General features: G+C 46.7%; 1 protein-coding gene across 2 annotated transcripts in view; it reads left to right on the top strand.

Moving 5' to 3' along the window:
- ACER3 (alkaline ceramidase 3) overlaps positions 1–22942 on the top strand; it is a 55228-nt gene extending 32286 nt beyond the window's left edge. For both annotated transcript variants that reach the window (XM_035115059.2, XM_035115060.2), the window contains exons 7-11: positions 2964–3022; positions 4208–4309; positions 6401–6505; positions 8332–8377; positions 13141–22942. In XM_035115059.2, the coding sequence (XP_034970950.1) occupies positions 2964–3022; positions 4208–4309; positions 6401–6505; positions 8332–8377; positions 13141–13212 (384 nt within the window). In that variant the 3' untranslated portion in view covers positions 13213–22942. The remainder of the gene's footprint in view (positions 1–2963; positions 3023–4207; positions 4310–6400; positions 6506–8331; positions 8378–13140) is intronic.
- The last annotated feature ends 625 nt before the right edge of the window (positions 22943–23567 follow it).

Genomic DNA, 23567 nt, shown 5'->3' with positions numbered 1-23567 from the left:
CAGTGAGCAAAGCACACTGGCAGATTATACGTTCTGACTATATTAGAGAACCAACCAGCAAGACACTTCCCTTTGGGTAATTGATATGCACGGGCTAATTTGCATGCTTCCGTTGGTTTAGTGTTCTGGAACGTAGTGTATTTTTTAGGAGAAGAGCTTTTTTCAGCTGTGGAAGATACTGGAAGCAAAGAAATCTAGCAAAGAGTGAGGTTGACACCGCAAACATTGAAGGGACGGTTGTAGAGGGGGAGCTACAGATATTGAATGGAATAGAAATACTTTATTGTCACTGTACCACTTGTTTACAGTGAGATTAAATGAGCCCCCCTCCTCCCCCCCCACAATCTCTCCGTCCTTGTTACATTCTGTGTGCTGTCGTACGACCACCAACCCCGAACGTCAGCTGCAATGTTGCTGTCTTCCATTCAGCAGCCTCACGGCCCATGGATAAAAACTGTTCCGTTGACCTGTTGGTGTGGCTTATCATGCTTCTATATCACCTGCCCGAGGGCAGGAGATTAAAAAGGTGCTGGCCAGGATGTGAGTCATCCCCGAGAATGTTCCTCTCTCTTCTGAGGCAACGGTCTGCCGCAATAACATCTAGCGGACTCAGGGGGCAGCCCACGACAGGCATCCCCAAACTGCTGCCCTCCAGATGTTGTGGCCTACAACTCCCATGATCCCTAGCTAGCAGGACCAGTGGTCGGGGAAGATGGTGTTCAAACATCTGGGGATGCCTGGCCCACGATAGTGTGTGCTGTCTTCACCACCCTCCGTAGGGACTCTCTGTCCATTGCTGTCAAACCAGCATACCACACCGTAATGCAGTATGAGAGAACACTTTCTGTCGTGGACCGATAGAAGGAAATCATCAGTTGCTGTCCAACCTTATTGGCAGTATACCTGTGAATTGTGAGGGTCAGGGTCTCTCGCTACTTGGATCAATAAATGGGAGGGAGAGCATTTCAAGTCAGATAACCGTTGCAAGCCTACTTTCCTCGGGCTGGAGACCAAGTGCCATGGATGGAGGGAGGGGATAGAAGCTTAAGGAAGAAATCCTGAACATATTTGTGGTGGTGCTCAGAACCGCAGGTCCAATGGAGGGCCTGAGCGAGTGGTTTGATGCAGGAATACCAAAGAAGGATGTCAGAAATGCCAGAATCAAAGAATTGTAGAGTTGGAAGGGGACCCATTGTAAGCAACAGCAATGGCTAGCACACAGTCTGTGTGTAAATAGTGAGTTTTATTCCAAATAGACAAAACAAAGGCAAGTAACCACAAGAAAGACTGCAACTTCCTGCTCAAGACCACTAGTTAATCAGATGATGACTCATCTAGCTCTCTAGCGTGAGTCCACCTCCTTTTATTCCTACGCTCGAACAACGCCCTCTGCCTCTCTCTCTGTAATTGCCATTTCCTCTTATCCTGTAACCCTCCCCTCCTACGTTCCTGTAACTTTAAAGAACTAGGACCAGACTCGGACAAACTCTCTTCTGAGGTTTGAGTTATTCCTGCCATTTGCTCACCCCTCCCAGCCAGTTCCTTTATCAAAGCAAGCCTCCCTTCCAGTTCCGGGCTATCAGCCAAGTCCGACAGCTGAGCCTCATTAGTTATCGGCTCTAACCTAACACCCATCTAGTCCAACCCCCTGCAATGCAGAAATCTTTTGCCCAACATAGGCCTTGAACCCACAACCCTGAGATTAAGTGTCTCATGCTCTCCTGACAGCTATCCAATAATAATAATAATAATAATAATAATAATAATAATAATAATAATAATACTGTAGTAATAATAGTAATAATTTATTATTTATACCCTACCCATCTGGCTGGGTTTCCCCAGCCACTCTGGGCGGCTTCCAGCAAAATATTAAAATACAATCATCAAATATTAAAAGCTTCCCTAAGCAGGGCTGCCTTCTAGAGCAGGCATCCCCAAACTTCGGCCCTCCAGCTGTTTTGGGCTACAATTCCCATCATCCCTGACCACTTGTCCTCTTAGCTAGGGATCATGGGAGTTGTAGGCCAAAACATCTGGAGGGCCGCGGTTTGGGGGTGCCTGTTCTAGAGCTTTAGTAAAGAAAGGTGGAGAGGCCTGATGCCTTTGCAGACGCAGGAAGAACACGGCGGCGGCAGGACGTTATCATGGCTTGTCTGCAAATGTGTATGCTATACTTATAGGCAAGACAGCGTAAGGCAGTCTGGCCAGAACCTCCCATCAACCCACCTGACCCACGAGGGCGGAGGTGGCAACTATCCAAGCTTTTTAGATAGCTCCCCTCTCTGGGCCAAGAGCCCAGCATCCCAGGAGCCCACCACAGATAAATGCAACATCAAAGCAAGCCAGTTAGCATAGATCAGAGCAAGTCAGTGCAAATATATATGAGCTCATCAAACTACCAATTAATTCTGGGGTTATCTTGACTACCAAGACGGTGCTTGCAGGCCTCCCGGAACAGTTCCCCTTTTGCTCAGCGCAGAGTGGGAGGGACAGAAACCGAATTTAACAAAAGCAAAGATGCGGAATGACAGCCTGAACGTCAGCTTTAGCAGCAAATGGGGTGTTGAGGGGGAAAGCAAGGGGGAAATCGCGATTGATTTCACAGGAATCATTGGGTCACATTATCAACTAACATATTACATGAGCTTTTGAAAGCAAAAATCGTCAGGTGCATGGACTGGAATAACATGGTCTCGGGAGGCAGTTGGGGGGGGGAATCGAAGTCAGTTTATTTTAGTTTTTCTTTTCCCCTCTCTTAAATCTGACTTGTCCCTCTCCCCCCCCCCCCCCCGGGCATGCATTTCCTTAAAGCAACGGAAGGCTAAATTTTAGCTAGCCTTGCATATGTTTGCCAAAGCGCAACACCTTTCATGCAGGGAAGCATAGTATTCTATTAACTTACCGGAGAGGGGAGAGACAGAGAAAATTAAACCTTTTTTCCCTTCTGCTCTGTCCTACAGGTTATGTATGGGACGCTGGTGGCTGTTCTAGTACTGCGATCTGTATATATAGTCTTATGGTAAGGAACGGGTTAACTTTAAAACGCTTGCACTTGAACATTTGTGGGAGGGGAGTTATTGGGGTTTTGTTTCTTTGCTTAATATGTTTTAGTGTTCTCAATTTTTTCCCCCATTTTCAGCCAACAAACAAGCCTGAGTCAAAAATATCATGCAGCCTTCAGGCTAGGCTTGTTCAGTCAGGACGTGGGAGAGTTGCGGAGGGGTCCAGAAGTGCAGGCTAATTCATAGAATCATAATTTCCCCCCCCAACCCCCGTCCTAATACCTCGAACCCGAGGACACCCAACCGAGCCAAGTGTTGGAAGTTTCGGGACAGTCGAAAGGAAGGGCTTCTTCACATAGTTGAACTGTGGAGTTCGATCCCACAAGAGGCTGTGATGGCTACCAATTTGGATCAGTTTAAAAGAGACCCGGGACCCAGGTGGCGCTGTGGGTTAAACCACTGAGCCTAGGGCTTGCTGATCAGAAGGTCAGCGGTTCGAATCCCTGTGACGGGGTGAGCTCCCGTTGCTCGGTCCCAGCTCCTGCCAACCTAGCAGTTCGAAAACACATCAAAGTGCAAGTAGATAAATAGGTACCGCTACAGCGGGAAGGTAAACGGCGTTTCCATGTGCTGCTCTGGTTTGCCAGAAGTGGCTTTGTCATGCTGGCCACATGACCTGGAAGCTATACGCCGGCTCCCTCGGCCAATAATGCGAGATGAGCGCGCAACCCCAGAGTCGGTCACGACTGGACCTAATGGTCAGGGGTCCCTTTACCTTTACCTTTAAAAGAGAATTAGGCCAATCTGTGGAGGATAAAAGCATCGGTGGCTTCTAGCCAAAATAGCTGAGTTTCACCTCCACTGCTGGAGGTGGTGCATTTTCTAAATGCCAGTTGGTGAGAGCAGCAATTGGGGAGAGAGCCGTTGCTTTTAGGTCCTGCTCGCGGTCTTCCCAGAGGCCTCTGGTTGGCCAGTGTGAGAGCACAGGAAGCTCCCTTAGCCTGATTCAGGCCACTGGTCAGCCTTTCTCAGCATTGCCAACACGACCGGCAGTGGCTCTCCCAAGATTTCCGCCATACCTGGAGAGGCCGGGGATTGAACACGGGAACTAGATGGACCTTTGGTCTTGATCCAGCAGGGCTCTACTCCTGTTCTTAAATCTTCTTTAAGGTGTTTGAAAAATCTCATTTGCTTCTCTCCAGGGTATACCCGTGGCTGAGGGGCCTAGGCTATACGTCCCTGACAGTATTTTTGCTGGGTTTTTTCCTTTGGAACGTAGACAACATTTTCTGCGATAAACTGAGGTAAGCGAACTGCGGCGCGTGGTTCCTCTCATTCCCTGACTTTGCAGTTTGGGGGAAATTGACTCTAAAACCCCGTTTTTAATACTGTTTTTGAAATATTGTAACACACACACACACCCCCGAGAGCTTGGGGTAACAAATCATCAACAATAATAATGGTTGTTGTTGAGATGCAATGGAGTGCTCCTCTGGGGGTGAAGTCAAAGAGCTGGGGCGCAAGCCTGCGCAGTGTGTCTGGAGGTCGTGGGTTGTCCAGATGAGACCTGCCTCTTGGTGCCCCAGAACATAACCCCCACGTAAGTGGGGAGTTGCCTATACAACATGCAGTACTAAATCACCCATGGCGATGCTTCACCCTTGAACACTCTCTTCTATTTTTTTCCCTTTTTTATTTTTTATATTTTTTTCATGCTTATTTCCATGCTTATTACATACAAAAAATTTAAAAAACCAATACCGAAAAGGGGTACAACTTAAGAGGGGAGGGAAATGGAAAGAAAATAAAGTTTACACAATCTGTTAATAAGATAAAAATTATGGCAGCAATTTGCGATTGCGATTTCATGTTACAATAAAAATAAAAATCTCATTATCTTTTATACCCGACCTCCCATTTATTCCTTAATTCTTTTGACATGAATTTACTGCCATATCAAAATACATTTTTTTTATATTAATATTTTCACAATTTATAAATGTTTATATTTATATAAGCAATTAATAAAAACTGCTGGGATCACTCAAAAGCTGCTACAGATTTTAACACTGTATAATTTTGTTTAAGATACGTTCTGAAGGCCTCCCCTTTTGATACAAATTCAATTCTCTGTTTAATTTTTAGTTTTTTCAGATAGACTACCTAATTCAGCATATTCAGTGTACACTCTGTTCTAAATCGTAGCTCCTAAATCGTAGCTTCAGTGTCTCAGTCGGTCCAGAACTGCACTCTTGTAGCCGTAGCATTTGAAGGTAGACCACACAGTTGTGGAACGATAGGCCATCTGTAAGACTGTAGTCAGCGTTGACAAACAGTATTGGAAGATTCTGGGTTAGGAGGTTGTGGTGAGAACATGGTTTGCCCCCCCACCCCCAGTTCTAAGGTTGGAGGGCAAAGCTGCGTTTAGGAGGACAACTGTGTGTGGCCAAGGTCCCCTTGCAGCTGCAGCATTTAGCTTCCATGGTAGAGAATTGCAGAGACTTGAAAGTTACCTAAACAACTGGAGCAACAAGTGCATGTCTTTGATCCTGCTGCTACAGTGATTGCCTGCCCTCTAGAGACCGTGTTGGACTGAAGGTGAGCAGCTTTTTATCAGACAGTCCTGAGCTACATGGAAGAGCTACTCTGGGTGAGCTTCACCCAGAGAGATTGCTTTAGTGACGTTAAGTCTGCATCATTGGGCTGCAAATGGGCTGTGAGACATGCTTTTGTCAGACAAGTCTTTTTCCACAGTCTCTTTCATAGCCACTGGGGGTGGAATAAACCCTGTAACCCGCACAAATGGCCTTCTATATCAAGTTACAGGTAGGTAGCCGTGTTGGTCTGCCGTAGTCGAAACAAAATAAAAAAAATCCTTCCAGTAGCACCTTAGAGACCAACTAAGGTTGCATGCACACGAAAGCTCATACCAGTGACAAACTTAGTTGGTCTCTAAGGTGCTACTGGAAGGAATTTTTTTAAATTTTGTTTCTTCTATATCAAATGGAACATGCGGTTACAAAAAGCAGTGCTTGTCTCTGCTGGCGTGAGGAAGCCTCATTGCGCATGGAAAAGTAAACCGGGTGCACCGAAAAAGCTACCCACACCTTTGACGCTGGCTCGTCCTCTGTCAGGCGAGCCCGCTTTTCCTCGAGTGTGCAGCTTTGACAAAGGTCACCTTTCAAACTTGGCCTCCAATATCTATTCTGCAAGAGAACGGAAAGCACTGTTTCAGCAAGCTGCCAGGCAAAAAAATTTGTTGAGTTAGTATCTGTAGATCTTCCTAGAAAGCAGACACCCAGGAATCTGGACATTTCTGGTCTGACAGGTATGTAAATTGAGCAGCTTAGAGGCCCAAGTTGTGACTCTGTCCTATTTCTCCCCCCTCTCCACAGGGCGTTGCGGGAGAGGCTACCTCCGCTTGTGAGCGTCGTGACGCAGTTTCACGCTTGGTGGCACATTCTTACAGGCCTCGGCTCCTACCTTCATATCTTGTTCAGGTGTGGTACGGCCTCCCCTTCTCGTGGGCTCTGGGTGGGGAAACTCCTGGCCCATGTGCTTCCAACTTCATAGCTGTAAACCATTAACCTTCCTTCCAGAAGATTAAGAAGCGTGACTGCTTTCTTGGTAAAAAGTTCTGTTAATAAGATTAGAGTTGCGTCCTGGGCTGTATGTATTGAAGAGGAGCAGCAGCAGCGGGCGACAGGTGTCAAGGGGATTGGCAGGGAGGAATGGCAGCAGCTGGTACAGCGCCGGCCCTGTCATTAGGTAGAGTGGGACAGCTGCCTCAGGCAGCTGACATGGGACTCTTCTGAAAGGGCAACAGAATAAATAACAATTTGTTATTCTTGTGTTTTTCACTGTCAGGAAGGGGGAGAGAAGGCACTTGTGGGTAGGGCAGGGCTGGGCAACATCTGGTTTTCAACTTCTTGATATATCACCAGCTAAACATCACGATATACTGTACTGATATATCGCAATGTCTGCAATAAGGATGGAGCTATGTAGAGGCATTCGCTGGCTTCATGGTTTTCCCCGCATTGTGATTTTGGCTTACCACGCATGCACGCACATCATGATTTGTGCTACATTGCCAGGTCAAAAAATGAAACCGATAACGCGCCATGGACTTCAAACTGGTTTTGCACAATTCAAAGTGTTGGTGCTGACCTTTAAAGCCCTAAATGGCCTCGGTCCAGTATACCTGAAGGAGCGTCTCCACCTCCATCATTCTGCCCGGACACTGAGGTCCAGCACCGAGGGCCTTCTGGCGGTTCCCTCGTTGTGAGAAGCCAAGTTGCAGGGAACTAGGCAGAGGGCCTTCTCGGTGGTGGTGCCTACCCTGTGGAACGCCCTCCCAACAGATGTCAAAAAGGAAAACAACTACCAGACTTTTAGAAGACATCTGAAGGCAGCCCTGTTCAGGGAGGCTTTTAATGTTTAATAGATTATTGTGTTTTATTCTTCTGTTGGAAGCCGCCCAGAGTGGCTGGGGAGACCCGGCCAGATGGGCAGGGTATAAATAACATATTATTATTATTATTATTATTATTATTATTATTATTATTATTATTATTATTATTATTATATCGCCCAGCCCTACTTGTGGGGTTAACTCATCCCGGTGCCACAATAATTTGACTATACAGCTGGCCTCGTGGGGGCAGAGGAGACAATTGCCTCGGGAGGCAAAATGCCTGTAAGTTGGCTCTGGCTGTAGCTGTGCCCGCCCACCCTCTCCACCTGAGCTCTGAATACCAGCTGCTGGGAATCACAAGCGGGGAGAAGGTAGTTGCACTCAGGCCCTGCATGCTGGCTTCTCATAGACATGAGGATGGCCACCGGAAGAGCAGCGTGCTAGACAGGGCCTGATCCAGCAGAGCCAGGCTCCTCTTATGATTCCCCCAACTCAGTATCGCTGCACAAGAGTCCCAGCTTCAGCAATCAGAAGCTCCACTCAGCAGTGGGCTTCTCTGTCCCATCAGATGCTGGCCCAGCTGACCTCGTATGGTTCCCTGCCAGGTTCTCTGCCACCTCCTGCTCCCAGGCACGCAAAACAGGAGGCTGGTTGCTTTTGCCTTTGTAGAGTTGGAAGGTTACCCCGAGGGTCATCTAGTCCAACCCCCTGCACTGCAGGAATCTTTTGCCCAAAGTGGGGCTCAAACTCACAACCCTGAGATTTAAGAGTCCTGTGCTCTGCCGACTGAGCTGCCCAGCAGCTCCGGTGTTCACTTGAGTTGGGGCCGTGTTCTGTCGTCTCACCTAAGCTGATGTACCCAAGCGCTTGTTTTAATCTTCATTTCCTTCTCTCCACCTACCTCTTTAGCTTATATTCAAGGACACTTTACCTGAAGTACAGGCCAAAGGTCAAGGTAAGGAATTCTACAGTACCGTAATTTGCGGCTTGTGCAAGTGACGGGGCTTGTTAGGACAGAAGCATATAATAAGAGTGGTAGTGATGGTTTTTTTTTCCTTTTTTGATTTACTTTTTCCTGTAGGGAAAAACAAAAGATATGGCATACATAAAATCTGCAGTGTCAATTTAACATTGAGAAAGAAGATAAATGGACACCTGCATCCTGAGCTTTATTATTCAAAAACATAATGAACCAATGTCATTCCGCCCCCACCAATAAATTCTATTGAGTTGTAAAACCTGCTTGAGTCCTTTTGTAGTGAGTTAATTTTGTCACCAGCACAAATGGTCCCGTGTCTGGAAGGACCTCTTGAGAAACGAAGGGATACATAAGCGTTTTCCAGTTAGCTACTTGTGCCCACCTGCAGCTGTAAGGAGATTTATTGCATCTTCCAAATGCGATTCATCGACCAGGTGATCGATCGTAGCGCCAGCAAAACCACTTCAGGGTCTCGAGGCGTTAAGCAGCCAGGCGTTTTAAGCGATCGTAGCTGAAGCAGTTCTACAGGAATTTTGGATTAATGGACGCAACCAAATTGCTTAGAAGGAAGGTGCAGGTGTTGAGGCACAATTGATCTTGCAGCCTGGCAGGGTGCGACAGTGTGCTTTCTTTGAAGTAAGATTCTGTAGCATTGTGATGCTCCTCCTTTGGGCTCAGAGGCGGCATTCAGGGCAAAAATGTTCTTTGGAATCTGCTCCTGCAAGGCTCTTAAATTCCCCCCTCTCCACATGTGTAGACAAGGACCCATAGCTCAGTGGTGGAGCGCATGCTTGGCATGCAGAAGGTTGCCAATCCCTGACATACCTCTCTTGTTAGCAGGATCGGGAAAGGAGTCCTCTTCCCCCCCCCTCCCCTCTCTTTTTCTCTGAACCTGGGAATTTTTTGATAGCCCTGGAATTCTTTTGCCAGCCACTGGAGTTCCCAAACTGTGGTCTGTGGACCACAGGCTTCGTTCAGGCAGACCAAAAAGGCGTCTGTGAAGAATGCATACAATTTGAGTTCTGTGGAATTCAGATTGTCATACAATAAAATACAATATAGGAGATAAAAGAATCAATAAAGATACAGCGTGTGACGGCAGGCACAAAATAATAATAATTAAATGATCTGCCAAGACCAGCAATTTTCAAGTGGTCCATAGAGGGGGATTTTCAGAACCACCAGGGTAAACAATAGATGGATAAGTGATCTGTTTTAAGGCTGCCTCCTTTGTTCCGGCAGCATTTCCTACATCCCTGGGCTTTAGATACAGATCTCATTTTTCCCCTCGGTATAAAGGAAGCAAAAGTTTTCACTGATGAATCAACGAGAACAGTAACTGCAAAACTTTTCAGTCGGTTTAAAAACGTGTACCCCTAGTTGATTTTAACTCCTTTTAAAATTCACCTTAACATCTTGCAAAACCTTCAGTGACAGGTGGCCCTCTGGTGGTAGATGCGTGTGTCAGCATAGAACAGGGGTGGCCAACTCCCAAGAGACTGTGATCTACTCACAGAATTAAAAACTGGCAGTGATCTACCCCCTTTTTGGGGGGTTCAGGTCAAGTTGTTGAGTTTTTTTTTCGGGGGGAGGCAAAATGTTGAGCTTTTCTTAGGGGAGCCACAGTTGTTCAGCTTCTTTGGGGGGAGCCAGTGATCTACCAGTGATCTACCACAGACGTCCAGTGATCTACTGGTAGATTATGATCTACCTGTTCGACATGCCTGGCATAGAACAAGGAGCAATCTTTGACTTCAGAACGATGCGTTTTCTTAGTAAGCGTAACTAATCAATGCACAATTACTTGAATAGCATGCGGGTGTTTTATTTTCCCCAAACTCTAAACCAGATGTAGGCCCTCTAGATATGTGACTCCCAGCTCCCTTGGTTCTGTTCACCAGAGCCATTAAGCGACGGCTGGTGGGCATCGGGAGTCCAAGAGCACCTCATATTTACCATGATGTAAGTGATTTTGAGGTCTCTCGGATCCTGCCGCTTGCATTTCAGTGCCTCCACTGGGCAGCAGCAAATCAGCTTCCCTTGAAACAAAAGTTCCAGTTTCAGAGATGCAATTTTGTTGGAACCATGATGGGGGGAAGAGCATGTTAAACTCCAACCCCTACACTGCTCTTGCTTCCTATTTACATAAAAAAAACCAAACCCAAGCATGTTACTTGCATTCACACCATTAACCTCATGCCTCGCTTGCTTTGAGGGTGTATCATAGAATCGTAGAGTTGGAAGAGATCCAGTCCAACCCCCTGCCGAGCAGGAAACACCATCAAAGCATTCTTGACATATGTCAAGCCTCTGCTTAAAGACCTCCAAAGAAGGAGACTCCACCACACTCCTTGGTAGCAAATTCCACCGCCGAACAGCTCTTACTGTCAGGAAGTTCTTCCTAATGTTTAATGTTTAGGTCTCTCGGGGCCTAAGGCACAAGCCTCTTTAAAAAAAAACCCATCAGAACATGGTTGTTTTGAACATTGTTCTGAAACATGGTTCTGAACCACCAGAACGTTGTCCCACAACAGTAACGAAACAGCTTGCCCCCTTTTTTTCGTGTGTGGAGACAGCAAGGGCACACTCCAGGCGATAATATTGCTAAGTCTCAACGGGGTGGTCGTACGGTAGCTTTCCCTATTGTTGGGACATGCCTAATTGTCTTGAAACTCTTCCACTTCAGTCGCAGCACTGAACTAACACACAAGGCAGGCATCCAAGCGGGAACCTTTCCAAATGGCACCTACTTTAAAATAGCAAAGGTTTGCCCAAGTGCCACAAGTTGGAAAAGCTTCCAAGAAACAGCCCAGCAGCTAAGAACTTGCTTCACTTTCACAAAATGCTCATTGCTTCGCAGGGCACACAGAGGGAGGGGAGAGCTAAGCTTTGGAAGGCCTTGCCAAGTCATTTGCTTGGGCAGACGAAGGGGTCAAGGGGCGTGGGGGCAGTGTCTCCAGCATGCAACACTACAGCATTTTAAAGCTTCATGTCATTGGGCGGAGATAAAGGATTGTCTTTTTTTTCTTGCTTTGCTGTTTTGTTTAGGCTGTTAAGGAATTTTCTGTTTAATGATTTAACTGGTTTGCATTTAGATGGGTGATGACCGTTGTTACTGTTTCCTTGTATTATCCTTGATGTTGTAGCTTTTTTGGTGCACCCGGTGAAATGCGTAAAAATGAAAACAGAATAAAGTACAGTGGTACCTCTGGTTAAGAACTTAATTCGTTCCGGAGGTCCGTTCTTAACCTGAAACTGTTCTTAACCTGAAGCACCACTTTAGCTAATGGGGCCTCTTGCTGCCGCCGCGCCGCCAGAACACGATTTCTGTTCTCATCCTGAAGCAAAGTTCTTAACCTGCGGTACTATTTCTGGGTTAGCGGAGTTTGTAACCCGAGGTACCACTGTAAATGTCATTTTTGAAGATGCCTTTTGATCGAATAACTGCACCGCCTTTCATGTATATTAATTTTCTTTATTGAACAAGATTTATATAGCAGGTACTCTTTAAGAAAGCATAAGTTAGTATAAAATGCTAGGTAGACATAGGAATTAAAAACAGACTTTAAAAGCAGCAGACAAAGGAGCATAGAGTTGTAGAGTAGGAAGGGACCCCCAATGGTCATTTAGTCCAACCCCCTGCAATGCAGGAATAACATAATAACATCATCAAAATGCAGAGAAAATCTGCATATTAAAATTACGTGTCCGGGTAGGGTTGCCTAAATGAAACCGCTTTTTGTAGGCACCGAAAACAGTGCCACGGAGGTTCCTGCACTAATATTTTAAAAAAACCCAGGAGCCCATGCACCCCCAGCTGGCAAATGGGGCCACAAGGTCCCGCCCTCTGCAGTCCCTGGGGCAGTTGGAGCAGAGCATTCAGTTTCTGGCAGAGAGGAGGGAGGCAAGCGTCCTTCCGCAACTGCACCCCTCCTCGGGCTGATGGCTGGGGCCAGGTCAGTCTCCCCTCTTGCCTTAACAAAGGTCCCTTTGTTCTGATGGCAAGAGGTCCCCAAATGGCTTCCTCCCAGTGCCGCAGTGCTAGGGTTTAGGATCCCAGGATTGCAGCGACGAGAACGCTTCTCTGCACGTAACGGCTTCTCTCGCACCTATCCAGGCCATGTGAATTGCCTCTTCTAACCTGAAGGTGAACATTGTCTTCCCCAAGCCGGCTAAAATTCCTGGTTGCTTGTGCTCTGAGTCCAGGAGACGCCACGGCTCAGTGGGGGAGCCTAAAGAGTCCCAGGTTCAGTCCTTGCGGGCATCTCTAGGTAGGCTTGGGAGAGACTCCCTGCTTGAAACCCTGGAGAGCTGCTGTCCGTGTTGACTGTACTGAGCTAAATGGACCAAGGGTTCGACTCAGTATTGTACAGTATGACAGCTCTTCATCTTTTTTTGCCTATTAAACCCATAAACGTTTTATCAGAAGAGAGAGTCACCCAGGTGCTCTTGTGCATAAACACTGCGTAAAGTGGAATAACTAATCATGTTCATTCCCCTGACTCCTGTGTCTTTAACAGCAGCTTGGTCTGTGGCCATTAGCAAATCTCCTTGCTTGCATGCCATGAAAACCCACTGGCGTCTGCAGATCAAGCTGCTTTTAAATGGACAGGAGCAAAAAACGGAACGTTTTGTCTGATTAGTTGGCAATCTCCAGGGAGGTGTGTGTGTTGTGTGTTGTGTTTCTATGTTTCGGCCCAACAGTCTTAAGAACCCCTTTTCTCCCTTCCTTTCAATAGTTTCTCTTTGGGATTTGGCCTGTTCTCTTAGTAGAATCGACCAATAAGCAAGAATCTGCGAAGAAGCAATGACGAGGACATCTGACCAGCGCTGAAGAGACAACTTACCCCAGATGCATCAAGAGAGTCTACAATAAACCACTTGGACTGGCGTGTTGGACGTTCTTGCAAAGGAATATCCCCCCTTCCCTTCCCTCTGGAGCTGCAGAGAATCTGTAGAAGCGAGAGCCAGCCTATCTACAGAAGCCACGATCAGAGGTTCTTCTATGCTTGAGGTGTCAAAACGAGGGCGTGGGATTTCTGTGTACCATATTTTTGGAGCTGCTGGGCTGGCAGATTGTGCTGCTCACAGAAAACAAGTGTGTCTTGACGGTGGGTTATAGAGGTTTTCATTTGGCTGGCCAGAATTTTCATTTGTGGGTGAAAAACGAATGCGTCTGAGCATCATTGAAGCCAGACAGGAACGGACAGACCATCTATTTGATCTTTATAGGGGTCTCTGTGTTCTCAGGCGTACTCTATATGTCTGCTGGTACATCCTAACAGTCCGGGGCTTTACTCTGGTTTTCCAAAAACTTGTTTCTTTAGCAATTTGCATACAATAAGGGGAGCTGGGGTAGGAGTGTTATTCTCTTAACCGAGTGATATGTCCTGTTTTCTTTACAGACAGTGGGATTTTAATTTGATAGGGGGGGTGTCTATAAACAGAAGTCCAGTTGTCCACCCCAGTGGTTACTTGTGGAACCAATAAAACAGTATTAGCTGGAGAGGTGTGACCCAGGATCCCTTGTGGAACAGTAGAGGATGCTGGGGCACATTTCTCCGATCACTGTGCAGCTGCAAAATGTTTTGAACCAGAGTAGGAGAACCATCCCTCCAAAAAACCACTCCCTCTCCATGGGATAATTGTAGGCCAAAGGAACAAAACCTGCCTTAGCTCTCGCCCTCTGACCATTTGGAGATGTGAACTGTGAAGCTGGACTTTCATTGCGGTCCTAAATAGTTACCTGGAGGTAACCAATCGCCGGTTCTCATTCGCAAACAAATTTAATCCATGCCTGCCTGCCTGCCTCCCGGAGTACAAAATCCATGCACAACTGTTCAGATGCACACGTGTCATCTTTTGAGTCTTTTATCTCTCAGCCTAACCTACCTCACAGGGCTGTTTTGAGAATATTGGGCATGCCACCCTGATCTCCTTGGAGGATGGGCAGAAAAAAAACATCATAAGAAAGTTAGGATTGTGCCTTCCTAAAACGAAGAAAAGTGTCAATTGGGTCATCTGCCCTTTTCTTGACTATTGCTTCAGAGGTTCTTAAAAAGAGACATATGCCTAATTCTACAGTTACGCTACCTGAAAACTGATGGGGTGTGGATGTGTTTTGCAGTTTGGTAGGCATCCCTGAATCTCGAGCAGGAATTTTGCCTTGGGTGCTTCTTACGATGTGAGGAGCTAAGAATTGGGCTGTTCGGCTTCTGTCGGATTCTGCCAGATAGTGAAGGAAATGTGGTTTTGTTGCGTTGCTTTTCTTCCATGCATGCTTTGAGCTTCTGTGTGCTTTGGCTAAAGTCAGCAGCCTCTCGTGAGCAGCTCAGTTTGTTTTAAGAAGTTCCTGAATGGCACCGGTACCCGAAACACCCACACCCCTTAAGAAAAAGGGCACAGGCTATTCCTAACCAGAGCGTCCCGTGTCATTATTTTCTCTGCTTTGGCTTCTCTTCATTTGGAATATTTGCTGCCTTCCTGAGTTTTCTAGCTACTTAAAAGTGGAAGAATCACAAAAGTGCATTTCTCCACCCCCACCTTGTGCTCATGCAATAAGAGTTCCCATGCGGTCGAGATTAGGGGTCACTGCTTCTTAGATTGAACTCTCTCCGTGCATAAGCCGTTCATTGCTATCTCCCCCTCAACCCTGCAAGCTGGCTGACAAGCAGACTCTACAACCGCCTGTCAAAACACCTGATGCCATTATGACATCAGATGATTGGCAGGTGCATGGTCCCAGCTGACTGACAGCGTTGGCCTGTGGGGTGTGGGGGTCAGAGGCCAAAAAGGTTTCCCAGCCCTGCTCTGCTGCAAAGGGCTGCATTCACGAGATCATTTCCCCCACGTGAAGTCTGAGGAAGGGCATTGCTTCATGTTTGAAATTTGCCACGCGCCAGGCGCATTTTACACCTGGCTATCGGCCCCTAGTGACCAAGTGCGGATGCCCACGTGCCAGGATGGGGCCTGGCATCTCCACCATCTGGAGGTGCATGCCTGGGGATCCTTGGATCCGGTCTGTTTTCACACGCTAGCAGCACCCCGTGTAGAATCCTACCCGCTTATTTTATATCCGCAGAATCAGAACAAATTTCAGGAAACACAAAGTCGCATTGAAAAATACGATTTATTTATTTATTGAGCCGCCTGGCCCCCAAAATGGCAACTAGGCATTCCGTTTTGGCGACTGATTTAAGCATCCCTTTGGCACCTAGCTTATGCACCTGAGTTTCCAACACTGCTCATGGTTGACTTCCCTCTGGTTTTCTCTTGGCTCTTATTGTGAATTGGCCAACCTGCGAATCATGTTTGGTATCTCATGCCTGTATTTGGTTACAGATCAGTGATGTGCAATGTGGTCTCGCGGGCCTCAAGTATCCAGGCTTTCAGTTGCCAATGACATTTGCCGCTCTTGAGCCCAGCCCCCCCCCCAGGCCCCAAAACCCATCTCCCACCCTGTCCCATCACATTGCTTGTAGGGGCATAAGAACTGCCTTGTGCTCATTCTAGATTTCGGGATCCCTATGTAGCTCAGTATTGTCCACACCAGGCATGTCCAACAGGTAGATCGTGATCTACCGGTAGATCACTGGATGCCTGTGGTAGATCAATGGTAGATCACTGGCTCCCCCCCAAAGAAGCTCAACAACTTTGGCTCCCCTAAAAAAAGCTCAATTTTTTTGCCCTGCACCCCCCCCCCAAATGGCGCTCTCCGTCTCCCTAAAAAAAAGCTCAACAATAACTTTGATCTGAATGCCTAAAAAAGGGGCCTTCCTCCTCCCCAAAAAAGCTCAACAACTTTGACCTGAACCCCAAAAAAGGGGGTAGATCACTGCCAGTTTTTAACTCCGTAAGTCGATTGCAGTCTCTTGGGAGTTGGCCACCCCTGCTCTACACTGACTTGTAGCTGCTCTCCAGCAAGGTCTGTTTCCCAGTCCTACCGGGAGATTCTGTTTTCCCCCAGTTCTAGGTATCTTGGAAATCATAAATAGTAATAATAATTATAGCCAAGATCATGATGGCTAGCAGCTTCCTTTGGGAGTATCAATTCTGCACCAAATAGTGGGTGAATGAGGAAAGAGGGCACCCAAGGTGAAGAGTCTTCGAAGTCGCATTTTTCTGTCGTGTGGCTGCCGGCCCCGGCCTCCTCTTGCTTTTTCATATGGGATGGGAAGACCCAAGGGGCTGCTGCGTTGCCCGCCCACCCAGACTTCTGCGACTTGCAGTTTCCCTCTCAATCTTACGCGTGTTTGGCATGTTTCTGAGAGCGAGGCGGAATCGCAGACTCTTGATTCGGAGCTCTTTTGTGGCAGCGTGATAAGTGATTACGCGGTAAACAATAAGAAATCCCAGCGTCTCCCTCTCTCTTTGCTGTGCAGAGACGCAAGGCTGGCTCAGCTGCAGCTGCGTTGAGAGCGCCCAATGTTTTGCCCACACAGCGGGGGCAAAGTCTCTTGGGTGCGGGCCCAGCACAGAGGGAGAGGCGTGTGGGTGCCATTCAGAGCTTCCTGCAGAGAAATTCCATGACTTGCCTACCGCCCACCACAACATGCCATGGCTGTTAACGCTTTTTTTATACCAGAGTGAGGCATTCCAGGCACTATTTCCATGGAGATGGGCAAACTCCTGCGGCGTCAAGACATAAAAACTCCTGGAGCTACTGCATGGTTCACGTCTCTGGCCCTGCCTCCTTCCCAGCCAACCTTCGTTGGAGGGCAGGAAGTGGGGCTCTGCCCCATCTCCCCATTTGGATGCGATCGGAGTGACTGGATTCAGCTGCTCCCAATTTATTTATTTTTTTAAAGCCCATCAAAGAAATGCTCTTGGTTTTATGGGAGTCGCTGCTAGGGGCCAATCCCCTTTCAGGAGATGTGCTCAGATCCCACCATAGTGGTTGGGGGCAAATGGCTCTTAAAGTAAGCCTTTTGGGGGTATAAAATTTGCAGTGGCTACAGCAGAGCTCTGCTAGCTAAGGAAAGAGGCCTGTTTAAAAGTGAGTCGTCTTAAAGGCACACCTGCTCCTGTTTGCATCTCTGTTTTAGAGAGGAACATACTCTAAACCAGGCATCCCCAACCTTCGGCCCTCCAGATGTTTTAGACTACAATTCCCATCATCCCTGACCCCCTGGTCCTGTTAGCTAGGGATCATGGGAGTTGTAGGCCCAAACATCTGGAGGGCCGCAGTTTGGGGATGCCTGCTCTAAACCCTTCAGCCATCCTGGAGGTGTGACTACTCGCCAGTGACTCCACAGAGGACCTGCATGAAAGCATTCCTTTCTGTAGCAAAATCTGGCACGGCTAAGCACCCGCTTCTTCACTTTATGTAGTTGAAAAGAGCAATGTTTGGTCCAAATGTATTTTAGAAAACACCACTGGAAGAAAAGAATGTAATATTTTCAGACCGGGGGTATCCAACATGGAGCACTATGGATGACGTTTGACTCCTAACACAGCCGCAGTGGTTGGGGGTCCATGTCTACGGGGGCTACACATTGGCTACCCCTGCTAAAGACCGTGTGCCTCTAAAACTCCCATCTTGGCTTAACTGAACCTGTGCAATACTGAAAGTTGTGTGTGAATGCTTGGGGAGCTTGTCCCTTATCGGGGGGGGAACCCAGGCTGCCTTCGCCCAGAAGGAATATAAATGGCATGGATGAAATAAAAGCGGAATTATGTGTGGTGTCCCTTGAAAATCCGCCCCTCCTGCTCTTTGTGTGTTGAAACTCTGCTTTTGGGGGGCGGGTGTTAAAGCCTTATTCTGAGTCTTGTTGATGCTGTTCCCTGCCACACACTGTTTGCTGCAACAAAAAAGAGACGCACAACATTAGGAAGCCTGTAAACGCCGTGTGCACTTTGGCTCTGAGATGCTGCCAGCTAAAACGTGGAGCCCGGAACTTAAAGGTTGTATTTACTACGATTGTATCTCCCCAAGCAGAGGGCTCAGTTTTTTTAATTTTAAAAAATCAGCTCCCTGTGACCTGCAGCCAGGAGGTGATGAGCTGCAATCTCCACCCCAACTGGAATGTATCTTAAGACCATGTCCAATATGGAGCCAAAGGCTGGTGCTGGACCCATAATGGGGGGAAAAACTACTCACATCCACGAGGTACAAGGTCTTTGCCCCTAAGCTGGCCTCTTTCTTCCTCCTCCATTTCTGTTTCTCCTTAAAACAATCTAGCTTGTCTCTCTCTAGCTGTCTCTCTAGCTCTCTCACCCGTGAAGGATCTGAATCTTCTCCCCAGGTGAACCCAACAGCAGGAACTTGCAGAACTCTGCATCCTTTCAGTCCCACAAACCGTTGAAATAGTTTTACGCGGAGGACAATGGTGAACGTTGCCAGTTTATTTGCAAACCTGAATTAGCTCCGCAGTCTAGTCATTAAAAAATAAAACCCTTGTGCAAATTAATTGAAACAAACAATGTAGTTTATTGTACAAAACTCACATACTACACACAGAGCCTAGGGCTTGCTGATCAGAAGGTCGGTGGTTCGAATCCCCGCGACGGGGTGAGCTCCCGTTGCTCGGTCCCAGCTCCTGCCAACCTAGCAGTTCGAAAGCACGTCAAAGTGCAAGTAGATAAATAGGTACCGCTCCGGCGGGAAGGTAAACGGCGTTTCCGTGCGCTGCTCTGGTTCACCAGAAGTGGCTTTGTCATGCTGGCCACAGGACCTGGAAGCTGTACGCCGGCTCCCTCGGCCAATAATGCAAGATGAGCGCGCAACCCCAGAGTCGGTCACGACTGGACCTAATGGTCAGGGGCCCGTTTACCTTTTAAAGGATATTACCTCTGCTATTTTTAAGCAGCATTTGTACACTGTTTGGCATGGAGTCTACTAGTTTTGAACAGTCACTGTTGGTTTTCGGATCCCTGTACCACACTTGAATCAGTGCCTGAATGAGCTTCTCCATAGTCGTACAGTCTACAGCACAGAGGCAACGTTTGCATATAGCCCACAAATTCTCAATGGGATTTACATCTGGGGAATTCTCTGGCCAATCAAGTACCTGTATTTGCTGCTCTGTCATGAATTTCTTCACCACTTTGATGTGTGACAGGGGGCTAGGTCCTGCTGCAATATCCCAGGACCGTCAGGATACCTCTTCCAGCTCTGGAATAACTCTCTTTCGTAGAACCTCAATGTATTGTGGCGAGCGCATCATTCCTTCTATTGGCTGTAGGCTTCCGACACCATAATGATCAACTGACTTTTCATGTTTGTACAGGATTTAGAGTAAGATATAAAACATGCTTTGTTTCAATTAATTGGCACAAGAGTGTATCTCAAGACTTGTGGTATAATGTTTGATTTGGCAATGACAGTAGATGTTGTTGCAGGGGGTATTTTTTGGGTGACCCCCTGCTTGGAAAGACCAGGTGTTGTGTCATAATATCTGACGGCATCCCTGTGAGGCGGACAGATTGTCTCCTGCTCTTTTTTAAATTGCCTTTTCTCCGTCATAATGGCAATGTGGATCATCTGACAGATTGAGGAAGGAACATGGGATGCCGCCATATACTGAATCTGAGCATTGCATTTGAATGAGTGGCAAGCAATTGAAGATTGGGACTATGTTGGTATTTGAATACCGAACAGTATTAAATAAAAGCCCTCCCTCCCTCCTTAACTTCTGAGAAGTTTGCACAACTGTATGCGCTCCTTAGCTAACTGCCTTCCCATTCTGCTCGGGGGGAGAACCAGGAATGCAGTCGGGCTGTCTTCACAAACCAGGCGGTTTGGGCTGCAGTTTATTCTGGCAACAGCACTAAAATATTTGCCAGTGACTCTTCTTAGCGAAAGCTAAAAGTGGGGTGGTAGAAGGGAGCAGGAGGAGGGAGCTTGGGTTTAAAGGGTGCCTTGGATGTCCACAGTGGGCGGCGATGTGCACAGATCAGACACGTGTGAAATGCAGAAATCTTTGGGTGAGGTAGCCAACCTACTTCTGCTCTGCAGCCCTTCAGGCTTCTGTGTGGAGAATTAATTTATCCGTGGAGAACCATTTCAGCTATGCAACCTCCTCACCTGAAGGCTGAAGGGGTTCAGTGCAGGCTCACCTAAACTGCCTTCTCTCCTAATTCTGCTGAGCAAATTCCTGGTTCCTGAACTTTTCTTTTTTTAAAAAAAATACTTTTTATTAAATTTTCCAATTAAAACACAATTCAATTATTTCAGTTATATCCAATTATGCACATACATATCGATTAAGCCAAATATTATGCCAAATCATAACAAATTTTTAGACTTCCCATGCTTCAATGCCTGGGGATTCTAGAAGACTATTCACACTGCCATCCTAATCCTGATATCAAAATCTTGCTGTAATCCACAGTAATCCCAATTTTTTTTCCAACAGTCCCTCTAGATGTTTTCTTCTCTCTTTTGTCTTTTGTCGCAGCTTCTGAGATAGGCATCAAACAAGATTTAACACATATCCATTCTTCCTGTGTGGGTTTTTTGTCCAGTCCAACCTCCCCATAAATCTCTCTTGATCTGGAGTGTCTTTCTTGCCGCGTCAACAGTCTGACACAAGCCAGCGCCATCTTGAACGCCTCGGATCGTATTCCATCTTCTTCTAAACTGTCCGTCGATCGCAAGAGTACAGCTTTTTGGCGAGGAACAGCCAGTTCACATTATGCACAATCTCTTATAGCCGATTTATGACTTTCCTCGCCTTTTAGCTGCCCTCTGCGTTCCGAGACTCCAATTAGGCTGCTATTATCCCTCAAATTCCAAATATGCCACAGCTCGTAAATCCAACTCGCCGGCGGTTTTCCAGGCCATTCCAATAAGCATACGGACTGGGGAGGTTTTTTTACTCTTAACAGTTTAACAAAGCAACTTCTAAAATCATACCAGATGACAATCCTCTATTTATATGAATTCCGATGCCACACAGTTCGTTTCCATTTGTCCCAAATAATCAGACAGTCCGTCCGGGAAGGTGGTAGGTACATCTTAAAGTATAAAAATAAAAAGTTCACTTCCCTTTTCGTTCCGTCCCAATCATTCTTTCTTCTTGATGATGAAATACTCCCTCCACTCTCTTCTCGCTCAGAAGCTGATAAAGTCCTGGCAGTATCTTCTCCCCCTTCTTTTGAAGCATGTCCATGAATTTAAATCCAATTATTCTCTTTCATCATGGAGATCGCGCTCGCATAGGGTGGCCTCCAGGAGCTCCGGCCCCCATGGGTGCTCGGTCCAGGCCCCCCCACCCCCTCAAAAGGTTCGGGTGGGTTAAGGGGCATCCGCGGGCCAGCGGCCCTTCCCGTCATCCCGGGAATTCCCCATGGGGGTCGTGAAGATGGTACAGGTCAGCCATAACGAGCGCGAGCGGAAGTCCCTGGTTCCTGAACTTTTGCCAGTTTTCGCTTCCTTGGCTCAACTTTCATTTCCACACCTCCAACTCTGCTCCTATGGATCTCTGGCTGTGTCATCTGCCCTGTTGCGCCAGGGTTGGAGAACTTCAGGTTTCGAGGAGCCGGTCCTCTGTACCCAGCTCTCTGGGTTTTTCCCAGGCCATACTCTTAATCCTGCCCTGCCCCACCCTTGGGTGTTTTTGCCTGGCTGAAATATGTCCTCGAACTCTTGAGACCTTGAACTCTTGCGCTCCTTGCCGAAGAGAGAGAGTTGGGCGAGCCATGTGTAGAAACCAGCCTGCTTATACAGTGCTTTGCCCACTTTTGGTCCCAGAAGGTCTGGAAAGGAATGTGATCCTCAGAATGGAAAACGCTCCCCACCCCTCTGTATTTACGGTTTCTGTATTTATTGCTGCTTATCCCTCTGTGCCGTTTACGCTTTCCCATGTGCAAAGTACACTTTCTACCGCTTTGCTTCCACGTTAAAGAACCAGCACCCAGATTTCCCAGGGCGTGGTGTGTGGGGCGTTCCGTTCTTTCTGGTTTTGCTCCTTTACCCAGAAACCCCCTCTCGGTTTCCGGCACTCGGTTTGCAGCAGCGGGTCTTGCCCGTCAGGTTGGCATCTCTTTGGAGTATTCCTCGGACCTCCCTGTTTCCGAAACCCTCTAAAACAAGTATTGCTTCTTTCTTGCCGTGTCAAATGAATGTTTGATTATTGGACACACTTTTTAATGCACTGATTTTAAGATGTCGCTTATTATTATTATTATTTGTTTAAAATGGAAATGGAACCGGGCTGTCGAAAGGGATGTGGGGGATATCTTATGTAAAGTGACCAAACTTGGTTTTCACACCTTTTTTTTGTTCTTGCTGTTCCGGACCTGTGGGATTATTTTGGAAAGAAACATTTTCCTTTACAGACGAACTTAACTGTGGTTGTATCATGAAACAGCAGATAACTGTATATAAAAGCCATTGTGATGAATACTCTTCAAGCATTTTGATATACTATATTGAAATCTTTCTATGGGACTCATTTCTCAACAAAGAAGCTTATAATATATAATGCTATTTTGCAATAAAAGTGGCTTTTTCAGATTTTAATGACGTATTTAATCAATTTACCCTTTCAGCATTAATTATGACTTTCTAGCTAATAATTATTAAAGGATTTTTGATTTAATTAAGGACTCCGTTGTTCGTTCTTTTCCCTCCTCGTTCGTTTTTTTGAGGTGTGCCTTCGTGAGTTTTAAGGTTCCTTTTTTTGCACCTGTTGAACAAATTATGGGTAGGTAAAAGTAGAAGTCTATATACAAATACACACAAAATCTAATGTTTGTGGTGCCCATAGAGATCTTAAGAAAATTTATTAAATATAAATTGAGTTGAACCTTTATAGCAGAAAAGACAGGAATATACCAAAATCCAGGATGCGAAACTCCAAATATAAAACTGATGCATCAACATAAAACAATAAACTCTACATACATCAAAATAATATATCCACAACATGTGAGGAACTATGCAATAAACCAGGCATCCCCAAACTTCGGCCCTCCAGATGTTTTGGACTACAATTCCCATCATCCCCGATCACTGGTCCTTTTAGCTAGGGATCATGGGAGTTGTAGGCCAAAACATCTGGAGGGCCGCAGTTTGGGGATGCCTGCAATAAACTATAAAAAGAAAGCCTCTGTATGGTACATGAAACGTGCCTGTATTTAGTCATATTCCTTAGACAGCTAAAATGCCTGCTTAAAATGTTCTTAACATCCATCGATCCAATTTTCTGGATAGCTTAAAAAC

The sequence above is a fragment of the Zootoca vivipara genome, chromosome 4 (genome assembly GCF_963506605.1).
Source record: "Zootoca vivipara chromosome 4, rZooViv1.1, whole genome shotgun sequence".
Taxonomy (NCBI): Eukaryota; Metazoa; Chordata; class Lepidosauria; order Squamata; family Lacertidae; genus Zootoca; species Zootoca vivipara.
Note: the sequence above shows the minus strand (reverse complement) of the source record. Positions and strands in the feature narration are given on the sequence as shown.